This window comes from Oncorhynchus kisutch, linkage group LG21 (assembly GCF_002021735.2).
Source record: "Oncorhynchus kisutch isolate 150728-3 linkage group LG21, Okis_V2, whole genome shotgun sequence".
Classification (NCBI taxonomy): domain Eukaryota; kingdom Metazoa; phylum Chordata; class Actinopteri; order Salmoniformes; family Salmonidae; genus Oncorhynchus; species Oncorhynchus kisutch.
In genome coordinates this window covers 16,780,936-16,796,961 of record NC_034194.2, presented here as the reverse complement: position 1 = coordinate 16,796,961, position 16,026 = coordinate 16,780,936, and the positions used below count along the sequence as shown (strand labels likewise).

Below are 16,026 nucleotides of genomic sequence, written 5' to 3'. Positions count from 1 at the left end.
AGCGCCTCTTCAACCTCAGGAGGCTGAAGAAATTTGGCTTGTCACCAAAAGCACTCACAAACTTCTACAGATGCACAATCGAGAGCATCCTGGCGGGCTGTATCACCGCCTGGTATGGCAACTGCACCGCCCTCAACCGTAAGGCTCTCCAGAGGGTAGTGAGGTCTGCACAACGCATCACCGGGGGCAAACTACCTGCCCTCCAGGACACCTACACCACCCGATGCTACAGGAAGGCCATAAAGATCATCAAGGACATCAACCACCCGAGCCACTGCCTGTTCACCCCGCTGTCATCCAGAAGGCGAGGTCAGTACAGGTGCATCAAAGCTGGGACCGAGAGACTGAAAAACAGCTTCTATCTCAAGGCCATCAGACTGTTAAACAGCCACCACTAACATTGAGTGGCTACTGCCAACACACTGTCAATGACACTGACTCTACTCCAGCCACTTTAATCATGGGAATTGATGGGAAATGATGTAAATATATCACTAGCCACTTTAAACAATGCTACCTTATATAATGTTACTTACCCTACATTATTCATCTCATATGCATACGTAGATACTGTACTCTATATCATCGACTGCATCCTTATGTAATACATGTATCACTAGCCACTTTAACTACGCCACTTGGTTTACATACTCATCTCATATGTATATACTGTACTCGATATCATCTACTGTATCTTGCCTATGCTGCTCTGTACCATCACTCATTCATATATCCTTATGTACATATTCTTTATCCCCTTACACTGTGTATAAGACAGTCGTTTTTTGGGAATTGTTAGTTAGATTACTTGTTCGTTATTACTGCATTGTCGGAACTAGAAGCACAAGCATTTCGCTACACTCGCATTAACATCTGCTAACCATGTGTATGTGACAAATAAAATTTGATTTGATTTGATTTTGCATTACATGTAGATAGCTATCATACTGACAATAAGGATGAAGTATTGCTTAAGGTTCAGGGTACGGTGTGAGGCAAATCACACAGGACGCGAGGAGAGAGTGACTTAGAAGATGGGTCAGGAAGGGATGGGACTAGAATATCAAGAATCCACTGGTTCACTCAATAGAACATCCCCCTAATGGAATCTAGTGTTGTTGGCCTGTGCAATATGACGCTGCAGCCCATCCCATACACACCATAGCTAAAGGATGAGGCTTAGTCAAACAAGGACTGTAATATCTGATCGCTCTATTGGAAGATAAAAGAAGAGTCTGATTGTAGTTGTGTAAACAGATACGGTATACTGCGTCCATGTTGCTATGGTAGCTAGCTTTTACAACCACGTTTTGAATTCAGTAGCAACATCTATTCAAACTAGATCCTAGCATTTATATACTTTTATATGAACAGAACCCACCGCCTGATGTCTTCACATCCTTCACCTTGTCTTCTTCTTATGCAAGGAGGAAAGATGTATATGAGTGACATGCATTCTAATCAAACACATGCATTCTAATCTAGCTGTGAAAACGTCAAACAGTAGGAACATGCCGGTCTTAGCAGTCATCGGGTCCATCTATATCACAAATCCAAATAGATTCCCGTCTTTTATTTTTTTAAACTCTTTGAAGATGTTACATTACACATACTCTACGCATACTCTTTCCCTAACCTTGTGTGGGAACGTATAAATCGGGTTCAGTGCTGTACAATGGATTGCCTGCAGTGCAGCAAGACATACAACAGGAGTCTGGGTTTTGACCCCAATAAGAATCCAATCTAAGAAATACCACAGATAAAATGTTCCTTCATTAGCTACCTGTTTTGCCTACACAACAATCTACAACAACACCAACATGTGACCCTTTACAAGATACGTTTCAGCACAAAGCTCTATAAAACAATGCAAAGGGGACTTTTTAAATTAATCTTTGGCTGGTGTTAACAGCCTCAGGGTAAAGCCAGGGTAAATCGCACGGAAGTGTGTTTTATAGGGTTAAAGGCAAGCTTTTGAGAATCTCACAAAGCTACCATGTTCTTTCTTTGGAATTAGACAAGGGAGTTAAAAACCGTTGAAATCACTTCTTCATTCTAATGAAAATAGATTCATCAGTTATGCAAAAGGATATGTAATACCCAGATGACACCCTATTTCACCCTACTGTATGCCTATCATCAATGTAGTCAAAACACAGCAAAGCCATATAGTGTTAACCATGTTTGTTTTGTATCCACAGATGTCCCACTGTTTGTGTTTGATTTTAGAGTTCAAGTCCTTGAAGGGAATTACTGTACATCTGGAGTGAAGTTCTTCCAAACCCATTACCCAGGTCAGTAAATCGGCACTTTGCTCTACCATGCAGACAAACCGCAGGCAGTATACAGGGAGGTAATTCAGAGAGGGATCCTATGGTAATGGGCTAGATACAGGGAGGAAATTAGGCATTGGGTGGAAGGAGCAGAACATATGCCGAGGGTAGACAAAAAAAGAAATGTCAGGTAAACATTTGAACCCAACATTTAACTGCTCAGGAGAGTGTGGAGACAATCAGGATGCCTGTATGAGAGACTCAAACCTACATACATAACCTGATCGCTCCATGCTCCGCAGAACACGTATTCAGTTATTCGGTATGCTGCATTTCCGAGGTTGTTCATACTTGTTTAGCCAATACAATAATTGAGCGAGGAAATAAACTCATCCATGTTGTGGGCCTCGGGGAAGGGTTGCCATAGTAATGTGATGGAGGGTTGAGCACGCGATGACGGTATTCACCAACAGAGGAAATGGAATAGCACAATCTTATTAACATCGAGAGATAACTGGAGGAAAAACTGGATGTATTAGAGATGTTGCAGCATCCTTCTGAAGGATTTTTTGCAAGTGACATATTATTATATATTGTGTAAAAAACCAAGCTCCCACTCTGCTAATAGGGGTCATCCTGTAGGTTTCATAACCATTAGGTGTTTCAGCTGTTTAAAAATGGATACTTCAGGATTTTGACAACTTCCCCAGAGTCAGACGAATTAGTGGGTACCATTCTTATGTCTCTGTGTCCAGTATGAAGGAAGTTTGCCAGCCAATGCTAACCAACATTAGCGCCGTGATTGGAAGTATATGGGTATCTGCTCGCAACTACCCTTGAAGTGTTAACCTGTTTGTTTAAAAAAAAAAACTCAAAAGTCCACTCGATGGATAAGTCAACTCATTCTTACTTTTTCTCTCTGCCACTTTCGGTTTCTCTTTTGCTGATGGGAAGACGTTTCTATTCATGTACCACATAGTAAAAATGCAAAGGGAAAACAGTGAAAGAGATAATACTCCGTTTCTGCTCTGCACACTAATAGATGGGACTGATGCACTTTACTGTGCCTGCTTCAGCTTCTCCTTCATTGCAGGGGCCTAAAAGTGTGAGCACAGTTAGACAGCCTGATTCCAATTTTCATTGTATCTAACTGAAAAGAATCTGTATTTAGTGTGAAAAAACATTTAAATTGCTGTGTGGCTACCTTTTCTCGTAGACGTGGGTCTTATAGCGACAACTCTTCCGGTGGCTTTTGCCATTGGCGCCACTACATTTGTGTGGTTACCTCTTGGAGTGGCTTTCTCTTTAGGGGCCTCCTCGGGTTCGAAAACAACTAGGGCAGAGATTCTATTATTTATCACATTACATACTAATAAAACAAAAAAATAATAAGGCTCCTGATTGAACAAGTTAATTAAGCCAAGCAGGATGTAGGAAGCGCTATTCCATTCTTTACAAGCGACCATTTGGCTTTGGCTTTTGCAGCAGACGGTTCTGATAGAAAGAATACATGTAATACGTGTCTAACTACAATCCATGGTGAGCATTTACTCAAGTTAACATTTGTGAAATACAGTATTACCTTTCTTGGTTGAGGGTGTGGTTGTCTGGCTAGTGGTTGGCTTGACTTTTTCTTTGGAGATTGCAGGCTCTAAAAAAAAATATATATATATATAATATATAATATATATATAAATAAATATATATGTATATATATATATCTTAGAACATATGGTAATTTGTTGACTGGAATAACTTGATCTAAGTTGATGTTACCTTTCTTTGTAGGAGCTATTTTGTCCTTGTCCTTTTCCACAGGATCTGAGACAAAGGAAAATAAAAAAATATATGCTTCATCATTCAAAATACAGTATTCATACAACTCAATGTTGCTCTGAGAATCCCATGGCAGCTAAATATATTTGTTACCTTTCTTGGCAGTTGTTGTTTTAGCTTTATCTTTGGAAACAACAACCTCTGAAACTCAGAACACAGACCAAAAAAACATAAATTCACACACTGAACAACTCTAAAAGGTAGACATATACAAAATGCCTGTGTATACATATTACAACCTACGCTGAAGTACCTTTCTTTGTCGTGGAAGGTTTGGCCTTTTCTTCAGAGACAACAGCTCCTGGAATGAAAATATCATGGTCAACATTTTCAAATAAAAGTCAAGTACACAGCATGTTATTAATAATGTACGGAGCAAAAACTGTACCTTTCTTCACAACAGCTGGTTTGAACTTCCCTTTGGACACCGCAAGTTCTAGAAGGAAAGAAAGAAATAGAAACTATCTGACTGTATTTAAATACAGAAAGCGATGATCCCGTTCAATTGTACAAACTCTTACCTTGCGTCTTAACTTTTCCTTTAGGAGACTCTGGGGGGAAAAAAATGAATGATTGACAAAATATAAGTCGAAAATCTGATCGACGTGTGTCTGCTATGGTGTAATACTTATAAGCAGCTATCTTACCTTTGCCTGAAGAAACTTCTAACGCTGAAACTCTTACCATTGAGTTCATTTACATAACAAGTACTGAACAAATACAGTTTTCAGTTAGTGTGAAGGATGATTTGGTATGTAGAGAGTCTCTTACCCGTCTTTGAGGCAGATGCCTTAGTCTTTTCCTTTGGAACTAAGAGTGAAGAGGAATGTGTTCCGATCAGACATGAACAAGTTATATAAGTTATCCTTTTGTATCAACACAATATGTTCCTACCCTTCTTTGTGGAGGCAGCCTTTTCTTCGGGAGCCTGTGGTTCTTCAATGGAAAAACAGTCTGTTAAGAGTTTCCTTTCAAGCACAGTATAAAGGGTCAATAAATAAATAAAATATTGAATTGAATATGAGCATTTTAATTTACATGGAGGGAATATAAGCATTGTTTCTAGCTTTGTGGAAAAGTCATATTCATAATATTTGCAAGCACTCTGTCCCTTTAGAGAAAGATGACCTAGTTCCAATATCAGCTACTAAGTTAGAGTTCACGTTCTGAGATAATAATTACCTTGAGTCGATGGAGCTGGTGCAGGTCCAGGTGCTGGTCCAGGTGCTGTTGCAGGTGCTGGTTCAGCCGGTAGAACTGGAGCTGTTGGTTGAGCTGGTTGTACTGGTGCTGGTTGAGCTGGTGCTGGTTGAGCTGGAGGAGCTTGATAAACTGGAGGAGCTTGATAAACTTGATAAGCTGGAGGAGCTTGATAAACTGGAGGAGCTTGATAAGCTGGAGGAGCTTGGTAAAATGGCTGAGCTGGATGAGCTGTTGGAATGGGCAGTGGAGATGATGGAAAGAAGTTGTAAATTCAAATGGAACCCAGATGACATATCTCATCATGTATTACGTACAAGGTTAGCTAGTTACAATTGTATGTGACGACAAGGAGAAAAAAGTAGCTGAGGTGGTGAGCAACTAGGGACTAAACCAGGGACGTTAGATAATGTTAAACAGCAAGAAAACAGATCAGTTAGACTTCTATGTACAATGCCTTTTCATTGCATACTTGGTAACCATGTACTATACTTAAACGGTACTGAAGTTATAAAATATGGTGCACGAAAAGTAATTCATGTGACAGAATGTAATTGAAAATAATAAAGGGCTTTTACATGTATTTATTTTTTTGTAAACACAAGATCTTTGAGGTGAGAAGCACCAGGAAACACCAAGAGACTGCTGGGAAAAGCCACTGCAACTCGAGGAGCTGACAGACCAATAAAGGAACATAGTACAGAACAGTTTAAAGATGTAAATCTTTAGTATTTTCAAAATGGTTGTTGCTAAACACTACTCACTACTCACCCAGAGATAATCATTAGAAACCTATACAAGGCCATAAGGACGTAAGGACATACAGTAAACAGAGGCTGTGACGCAAATAACACTCAGCCCTAGTAACTAGGGCCTGGAAATTTTCTTGGTCTAGTCACATGGTCAAGAGAAACTCCTCGCCCAAATAACAACACAGAGCTCTGGAAACAAAATGTCAGGCACATTTAAATATCTTTAATGTTGACATTAAATGCCTGATTGGCAAGAATTAAAATAATACCAAATACCTGTCATAGTTGTAGGTGGAAATGGATTGTCTGTGAATATATGATGCACTGGAAGATAAATGGAATCAACACCTTTTCAGTCAAGTTTGAGAAGGATATATTACCCTGGACATGTACAGGACTGTATTATACTGCAATAGAAGAGTGACATACAGTATACAGAAAACAAATACCACTGATATTGTACAGTATATTCAGGAGGTGCTTTAGAGCATACGTGTATACTTACAATACCAGCCAGGAGATGATGATGGCCAGTAGACTGGTGTGGGTTGACAGGCGGGAACTGCAACATACAACAACGCACATTCATACAGAACCTACATACGATATGTTTAATGTATTCAAAAACCTTTTGCTTGAAAGAATGCTTTATCAAAGTACATGTTAGAAAAACAACATGCTCAAAAGGTGGTCCTATTCGTATCTACTGTATGTTCTCTCTCATTCTTGCATGTTCTCTTGTACTGCTGCAATGTGTCCTAAGATGACACAGTGCTACAGTATCTAAACATTTTATCTCTACAAATGTACCTGGCGCAGGTGCAGGTGCAGGCACCCCAGCATCTACATGATGAGACTCTGCAATGTGATAAAAAAAAAGAATAGGTGTTGGACAAACATAACACAAGTACCTTTTACAGAAGGACTGTTACAACCACGGTGTGATTATTGCATGACTGAGTTACCTTCCTTTGTGGCCTTCGTTTCCTTTTTCAGTCTTAGTTCTAAAGGAGGGAAAGGGAAACGGTACGGTACGGTACAATGGGGTTACATCTGATGGGTGACTTTGAAGTCTTTTCCCACCTCCACCGCTCTAAAGACCTTCATCTCCCCACTAGAACTGATGAATGGTGGGAGGCACTGAGAAAGAATCCCTTTTAATCATCGAATATACACTTTTCCCTCCATCTAACTACACAGAAGCAGTGTAAAGGACATTGAGGAAGATTTGAATAGATGTTTACATATACACGGCTAAGTCATTCATCTTGGGCTTGTACTGTATTTCAGAATGTCCTACCTCTCTTCCTGATCGCCGCTTCTAATTCCAATTTCCTTGCAGCCTCTGGTTAAATGACATAGTTGGAGATACAGAGATTCAGCCACAAAGTGATCTTAGAATATTTACATTTCTTAATTGTTTCATTTTGTTTCGTTTTATTCAAACAACTTGCAAACAGCTTTTCCCTGTTATTCAGTTTGAAAGACAGCAATATGGTAGGCTATTGCACAAGATCACTTGCCGTTCATCTTATAGACATTTTTCATCTGCTATTTCAGAGATGTGATAATGAGCTGCAAACAGCGATGATTCCTACCTCTCCTTTTTGGCTTGTCAACTGGCCTGCACATGTCACGCTCTTTATGACAGAAAAGGGGAAAAACAATCATGAATACGTGTCATTGGTGTTCTTTCTCATATATCGAGCAACTACTACTTTCATCATGTTTCTTCCTTACCTAATATTCTGTATGATCAACAATTCAAATACACAGTAAAAGTACAGAAAACACATAGTACCTCTCTTAGCTCTCACTACTGGTTCCTTTTTAGGGGGCTCTGCCTCTGAAAATGAACGCAGAATACAATACATAAGGGAACATTCGGTCCACATTCTTGCTTAGCACTGTAGTTGCATGCCGAAGATGGAAGCAAGCTTTTTGAGAACACGTTCAGGCATGTATTTCTGTTTTATAATAAAATATTATATAAAAAAATATTATATATTTTATATATTTATATATTTATATATTTTTATATATTTTATATATTTATTTAAATGTATGAAAATGAAAAATGTGTGAACATTTAAATAGCTTAGATCATCATTGGCATTATTATATTGAACAGCTAACTACTTATGTCAAATGTAGCAAAGAGGTGAAGCGGATAAACCATCAAGAATATACAATTCGATCTTTGTTCCATCTTTAACTTTGAAAAGATACCTGATCAAATCGGAAGAGAATGAAAGACCCTCCTCTAGTATAAAGATCAACAGATTTGTACTAAGATTGAATTGGTTCATCCGTCCCCTCTAGTCTCTATGCTACTTTCAAAGCTACTTTCAAAGCAACATGACATCTCAGCTTCACAACACATGCTCTTCCTCTCGGGAGTGGCCATTTTAACTGTGGACAACAAAATTGGTATAGTCAAACATGTCACAAAGTTCAGTTTTGAAAAATGATATTATTAATACATTTTAAATTAGGCTCAGACTCAGCTTACACATATAATATGAATGTGTTTACAGACCAGTGTTAAATTTGGATTGTCTTTAACCTTTTATCTTACTCTGAAAAGGGTAGTTTCAGACAAGCAATAGGACACTTGAGATCCTACAAAGTCAACAACTCAGAGTGCATACTTTATCATGCATTGCTCATATAATGTGCCTATCTAGCATAGCGCTATCAAACAGAGAACACATCGACGCAATGTATAGATTATAGATATACACATACTGTATTCATCACCAATGTAGATGTGCCTCTTTTCAAACAGCAGGGGCCAGCATTGTGCCTATTGCAGCAAGCTTCAATACTGCCATGCTCTCTGAGGTCTCAACGTACTTCCAGTTACAAACATGTTATTAAGACAAAAACACACTCCAACTGAACACTTCCAAGTGAAAGCTTACAAAAACATGCAAAACGTGAGACCAGCGTTACTGCCGCATATAATTTACAGCATACATGGATGCATCACAGTTTACAGTACTTTCCATAGGGCATTCGAGTGATCTTTTAGTTACTGGTCCAACGCTCTAACCGCTAGGCTACCAGCCGCCCTACACATTGTTACACATTGAGAGTTATATCTTGAGAGTGCTGCTCTGGGCCTGTTAATGGCTTTGCATTCCTATTCCTCTACTTCTATATAAGCTCTTCCTTCAACAGGGACCAACACCCTCCGTAGTGAGCGAGAAGAGATACACTACTGTGCTGCTATTCCTAACCACACGAAGGATAAAGTGACTCGAACATACCTTCCCTGGCTAATTCCCTCTTGACACTTTTAGCTATATGTCACAGATATACCGTCAGTTAGTGAAATGCATCCTAATGCATGGCTTATCTAAACTTTTCCACTAGATGGCGACTTTGAGAAGCAAAACCAAGGAAACACCAACCATAACGCAATATGAAGTCACTGAGGATTGTCATTACTGAACTTGAAATGAATGTTTGGAAGAAACACTGCAAGTTGTAACAATGGACTTCGCATTACTTGAGAGTTATTATGTCAACAACACCATTTAAGCCACAAATGGAACTTACATCACGGATATCGCCAAACCAAAGTGTTAAGTATTGCCAATAGACTCATAAGTCAGAAAGAGATGTAGAGTCTACTACACATAAGATCCTCTCAATGTCAGAGGATACTTCTTGACATTTATAAAGCTTCTCTCTCCAGCCAGTTCTACATTCAAGATGAATTCAAGACTAAAGCAATGCAGAAAGAATCACTCCAATATTTTGTCATACAAATGCATCTGGTCCATAGGGGAACACAGCCCTTACTATGAGAAATAATGTCAGCCAAAGGTATGGTAAAGATAAAAAGGGGTTAGTAATGAATGGTTCTCACTTCTCCACAACCATGCATGATATTGATCTATTATCGGTATATAAATACCTTTCTCCTCCGTTGGCTCACTTTTGGCCTCTTTGGGCTTGGACGAATGCATACAAGGGCACACTGCTGTAAAATGGAATGCATAGCTTTAAGACTACATAGAGCGGAATAGATCATTGAAATGTGCAATTCCCTATTTATAATTGTTTCTGCTCTGATATACCTTGTTCTGCAGGAGGAGTAGCTTGCTTGACCTTTAGTTCTGAAAAAGAAGTAGATTTACTGATCAATACTAATAAATATATAAACAGCAAAATGGTCTGGTATACTAAATCCTCTTCGAAATAATCAATCAATGCAAACGTAAGGTGGAGCTCTTTTTCTTTGATTTCACACAGATATCACCTCATAAAAGACCTGTCGTACTACGCTCCAAGAACAGGGGGAAAGAAAAGGTAGGTGAATCACAGACAATTAATAGAATGAATTATTCAACCAAGAGGGAGATTCTTTTCTCCTTGGAAAATCAATATTCATCCAAAACAAGTGCTTTTCAGAGCTAACAATAAGCATGCTTCCTTCTGTAAAAGTCAGGGCTCCTGTAGCGTTTACATTATGCATTCATAAATCAAAAGGTTATGACTGGAATTAATTTGAAAAGTGGAGACAGTAAGTCACAGGATGCGAATATGACAGCTTTATTAGAAATCTGGATTGCTTGAATTTGTCAGAATTAATGTGACACATTTTGATTAAACGGCAACCTTTCACTGGAGAGATGAGATCTTCACAGCAAACCTATCTGGCTGAAAAGAGTGGCACATGACATACAGTGGGGAGAACAAGTATTTGATACACTGCTGATTTTGCAGGTTTTCCTACTTCCAAAGCATGTAGAGGTCTGTAATTTGTATCATAGGTACACTTCAACTGTGAGAGACGGAATCTAAAACAAAAATCCCAAAATCCAGAAAATCCAGAAAACGGGTTGTTCTGGCCCTTAGTTCGAGACCTCCAGTGTGCCTCCACGGACCGGTCTATCCTGTGCCTCCACCAAGGACCAGGCTTCCAGTAGATCTCTCCAGCCTGGTGAGTACGGTGCCTGTTCTAAGAACAAAGTTTCCTGTGTGTCCCTCCAGTCCGGATCTGCCAGAGCCTCCCTCCTGTCTGGCGCTCCAGAGCCTCCCTCCAGTCTGGACGCTCCAGAGCCTCCCTCCAGAAATGTGTTTTCGGACCCTCCAGAGCCGCCCGTCAGTCAGGAGCCGCCAGAGCCGCCCGTCAGTCAGGAGCCGCCAGAGCCGCCTGTCAGTCAGGAGCCGCCAGAGCCGCCGTCAGTCAGGAGCCGCCAGAGCCGCCCGTCAGTCAGTCGCAGCCAGAGCCGCTCATCACTCCGGCGCTGCCAGAGTCGCCCTTCACTCCGGCGCTGCCAGAGTCGCCCTTCACTCCGGCGCTGCCAGAGTCTCCCGTCTATTCGGGGCCCGCTGAAAGGGTCCCCAGCCCGGGGTCGGCGGCGAGGGTCGCCGCTCCAAAGGCTCCCCCTAAGTGGGCCCAGACTAAGGTGGAGTGGGGTCCACGTCCCGCGCCAGGGCCACCACCGCGGACAGATGCCCACCCAGACCCTCCCCTATGGGTTTAGGTTTTGCGGCACCTTTGGGGGGGGGGGGGTGTACTGTCACGTTCTGACCTTAGTTCCTTTTTTATGTCTCTATTTCAGGTTGGTCAGGCCGTGAGTTGGGGTGGGCATTCTATGTTTTGTTCTATGTTTGTATTTCTACGTGTTTGGCCTGGTATGGTTCCCAATCAGAGGCAGCTGTCAATCGTTGTCTCTGATTGAGAACCATACTTAGGCAGCCTGTTTTCGCCCTTGAGTTGGGGGTAGTTGTTTTCTGTCTCTGTCTCTGTACCAAACAGGACTGTGTTGTTTGTTCCGTTGTTATTTTTGTTCTAGTGTTCAGTGTAATTAAAAGATCATGAACACGTACCACGCTGCACCTTGGTCCTCTCCTTCTTCCACCTACGACAGCCGTTACATAGACGCTCATTTGATGGAAGCTTTTTTCCATTCCAGTTTAAGTAGAGCCTTTTGCAAGACATGACAAAAATAAACAGTTATCAATAAATGCTGTTTCGAAGCTTAAGGTCAAACCACTTCACGAGACGGAAGAAAAATTGAAAGTTCCACAGACATTAAAGGGGAATGGAAACACTTCCGGAAGCAAGAGATGTATTCAATCCACAAATACTAAACATGCTAGCTGGCGTTCTGAATCCTAGTGTGTCCACTCCCCTTTAACATAATACTTTTTGTCGTGGTAAGGTGTCCTCGGATTCTGAAGAGAATTAATTACTCATACAGTACAGTGGACATCTGTACTTAGTTTAGAAGAGTATTGTGTAGCCTATCGGAGTGATTGGTTTACAAAATGATCTAAATGTATGGAATGCATGTAAGATAACTTTGTGCAGGCAAACACTACAGCTGACAAAGTCAACAAGTGCATAAACAGAACAGTATTCAATAAATACATATTTACAAAGCCCCATGTCTGCCATATCAGAATGGACAGTGAATCCATACCAGTTTTATGATATCATTTTTCTAAGACAGTTGCAGGGGCAAAGGGGAGTTGTTCCTCTCAGGCTAGCCTACAGGCGCTCCTGTAAGTCCACTGTATGGATTCAGAACCTAGATTCCCATCTACTGCATTTTGGAGGAAATAGGACAGGGGTTCCCCATCTTTTTCTGCTCCACAAATTGATGTAAAAAAAAAAATCGTGGGACCCCAATTAATATGTTATCTTGCCTGTTATCGCTGTGTGTTTATATTTACTCAATACTAGTCAACCCCAGGCTGCCTCAACACATAATACTGCCATCCAGGTGTAGTCTAACAGTGTAAAATACAGTTAGTTGACTTGGTTGGATATACCTATGTTCTTCATTTGTTTAAGACTTATAAAACATTTTCTCAAGGGGCCCCATTTCAATATCAGGGAACCCCACATAGGTTCCCGATCCCAAGTCTGGGAACCACTAAAATAGCGTATGGACAATTCCACGGTAAGCGATTTTTCGCTTTCAAATGTATGTCAAACAAATACCAATGATTGCCCAGACTATACAACTCTACTGACAAAAAACATATTTACTTGAAGAGCAGTGCAGACACAAAGTTTGTTAACAGAAGGACGGGGTTGTGCTGTTTGTGCTGTCCTTCTGTTACAAAACGTTTCATCTGCACTGTGCTTCCAAGTAAATGTGTCCAATTTTATGTGGAATTTCTCAAACGTCGTCCTCGAGTGGTAATGGTTTGTTTAACTTTGCAATCATTGGTGTTTTGTTTGGCATACATTCAAAAGTGATAAAGCTAAGTCATTCGTCTGTCATAGCGTCATTCTGTTATCGTGGAATTGCTCGTATTGCTGTGGAATGGCCTTGTGGTTGTGACTCACGGACAATAACACACACTGTGGTGTTATGGATGACGTTCTATGACTTTTCAATTATTCAGATGCTTGGCTGAATGCAAATGTGGTCATGCTAACACAGAAGTCTGCTAGCAAGCTCTATTAAAAACAAAAAATATCTTCATCAAATGTCAGAATTCGACATCCTTACACGTCCTACTTGACTATATTACTCAAAATAGCTCTAGGAAGCAATACCATTGACCTGAAATATAATGAGAGGCATGGCATTATATCATCATCTAATAGCGATGAACAAGGGTTCGGTTCAAAGGCCATCATGATTTCCCTCTCATACTGTAGACGATCCTGTCCTGCCTCTCCACAGGGACTCTGGCTGTGCAGAGTGTACCTCCTCCCGATAGGGACTATAGGAGAGTGAAGATGATGGTCTTTCATGCAAACACTTGTTCATCGCCATTAGATGATGATGGCTCCTGTACAATCATATGAAATTGTCTCCAGCCTATTTGATGTTGAGATGTGTACCTCAGAGCCACGACAAACCTTAGCTTTGTGGGAGCTACACTGTCATTTCCAGTTGCACTCCCTTATGCTACCCGAGGTAATCTGGGCATCTCTTTTACTCTTGAAACCCAGAGAAATCTATACATTTCCATTCCAGTCACATCACATTTCCCTCCGATTGCAGATCAGTTAATTCACAGCGTGTCTCCAAATGTAAACAGAAATGGGAATGGCAATCCCCAAACATTGAGAATGGAATTATATCTTGGCTGTGTGATGAGTGTCCTGAATGTCAAATCACAATGAAACAAATATGTTGTAGCAGATGTGGATGGTTCAGCTGTTCTGTTTAAATGTGACCGTGGCCATTCTATATGGGGTCCGATATCACTGGAGGGAAAAACATCTGCCAAGCCTCTTAGTGTAAGCATGGCACATCAAGCAGCAGAACTATTCCTTTGATCACAACTCAACCATATCAAATTATTATCGTTCTCACTGCTACCAGGTCAGATAATATGGAATTTCAAGCTGAGGTACCTCAACGGAATGCATAGCATCTATATCATTCTGATAAAGGTTTGATTGAAGTCTTTGTGAGGGGGATTATTTTTTGGTCATATTTTAATTAGCCCATTTGAATGTTGTTGACCATTTTGCAAATCTGTTAAAGTAAAGGTACCAAATGAGTAAACATCCTTCTCCATGCATTTCTTTCTCCATAAGATGATTCAGGAATAGAGATGGAGTGCTGAACTAAAGCCGTAAGGGTAAAGTAAAAAAAAATTCAAAGCCAGACCACTGTTATTGATCAGGTTTCTGAGGTAGTTAGTGGCACAGCCTGTGACACAGTCTTCTGTGCAGACATGCCAACCACCAGACATATATTTCATATTGATAGAAGAGAACAGATGGGAGAATGAGTAATGTAGAAGATGGAGAGAGATCAAAGAAGTGGCCTAAAGCCTTTCTCTCCACTCCCACCCCCCTGCTCCTCCTACTCTACTCCCTCGTTCCCTCTATTCAAGCACGCCGACTGTACGCTGTCAACTCTGTTCAATATCTGTACAGCAATTAATTGAACACATGACATAGATAAATTGCTATGGAACATGACACTTTTCTCTTCTTCGACCTATTTCTTATCTCTTCTCATCCCGTGTCTAACATCAACCCTCTCTTTTTATTTACCTTCGGCTGTAGGTTCTACCTCCTCGGGTTTAGGTAATACCCTCTTGGGCACTGGTGCTAACCCCTCTCGTTCAGTGATGGGTTCTACCTCCTCCTCAGGTTTGGGCTCTGCTGTCCCTTCCTCCACTACCTTCTCTTCCAGAGCTTCCTATATTGTCAGCTCTGGTTCAGCAGATGGTTCCTCAGTCTCCTCCTCCTCCTCCTCCTCCTCCTCCTCTGGTGCTTCTGAAAGGATGATCTCTGAGAATATATTCACAGCTGGAGCTAAATAGTTTTGCCAAGATTCAATGCATCAATGCAGAACCAAACTTAACGTTATGGGATATTATCCAGCTTTTGTAAGGGTCATGTCGACTTTCAATGGAATAATATGCTACTAACATCAGTAGGTTACATAACATTTGGTACACATTTGACCTCCACGAGTGAGAAAAGCATGAAACGATGTTTCATTTGCATCTGCGATCTCCTCTGTCTTTTCCTCCTATACTTCTCTCTCTTTAGCCTCTTCAGAAGGTGTGGTTACTTTTCTTCAATGGGCGGTGTTACTGTAATGCATGCAATAAGTCATATTAGAAAATCTAATCAGGGGCCTCTCAAGTGGCGCATTTCATGGCATCTTTTGGCAATAAATATCATGATGGCTTCAATATGAATAGACTAATCTATGAGCACTGGTACATTGCATGATAACGTTTAAGTATAGCCTAAAGTATTTAGATAGCAAATTCGAGGTTCAACATTTTTACAAAGAGGGAAGAAATGAAATATCTTTACTCAAGCCAGCATCATTAGTAATATACTACTGCTATAGTACTACAAACTATTACACTATTAGTAACTATTAGACTATTACTAACTATTACACTATTACACTATTACTAACTATTAAACAATTACTAATCTTACACTATTACTAACTATTAAACTATTACTAACTATTAAACTATTACACTATTACTAACTATCAAAC

The 16,026-nt window shown here is 40.4% G+C and overlaps 1 protein-coding gene across 12 annotated transcripts in view; it reads right to left on the bottom strand.

Moving 5' to 3' along the window:
• The window catches only part of trdn (triadin), a 49,185-nt gene that overhangs the window by 11,757 nt on the left and 21,402 nt on the right, over positions 1 to 16,026 (bottom strand). For 9 of the 12 annotated variants that reach the window (XM_031800402.1, XM_031800406.1, XM_031800409.1 and 6 more), the window contains 19 exons: positions 10,150 to 10,188; positions 9,987 to 10,052; positions 7,863 to 7,907; positions 7,660 to 7,701; positions 7,362 to 7,406; positions 7,027 to 7,065; positions 6,872 to 6,919; positions 6,567 to 6,623; positions 6,338 to 6,385; positions 5,292 to 5,540; positions 5,004 to 5,045; positions 4,881 to 4,919; positions 4,631 to 4,660; positions 4,498 to 4,545; positions 4,363 to 4,410; positions 4,203 to 4,256; positions 4,050 to 4,094; positions 3,856 to 3,924; positions 3,478 to 3,606 (listed from right to left, as the gene is read on the bottom strand). In XM_031800402.1, coding sequence (XP_031656262.1) covers positions 3,478 to 3,606; positions 3,856 to 3,924; positions 4,050 to 4,094; positions 4,203 to 4,256; positions 4,363 to 4,410; positions 4,498 to 4,545; positions 4,631 to 4,660; positions 4,881 to 4,919; positions 5,004 to 5,045; positions 5,292 to 5,540; positions 6,338 to 6,385; positions 6,567 to 6,623; positions 6,872 to 6,919; positions 7,027 to 7,065; positions 7,362 to 7,406; positions 7,660 to 7,701; positions 7,863 to 7,907; positions 9,987 to 10,052; positions 10,150 to 10,188 — 1,182 coding nt within the window. The remainder of the gene's footprint in view (positions 1 to 3,477; positions 3,607 to 3,855; positions 3,925 to 4,049; positions 4,095 to 4,202; positions 4,257 to 4,362; positions 4,411 to 4,497; positions 4,546 to 4,630; positions 4,661 to 4,880; positions 4,920 to 5,003; positions 5,046 to 5,291; positions 5,541 to 6,337; positions 6,386 to 6,566; positions 6,624 to 6,871; positions 6,920 to 7,026; positions 7,066 to 7,361; positions 7,407 to 7,659; positions 7,702 to 7,862; positions 7,908 to 9,986; positions 10,053 to 10,149; positions 10,189 to 16,026) is intronic. The other 3 variants (XM_020454749.2, XM_031800407.1, XM_031800403.1) reach the window with 3 other exon arrangements.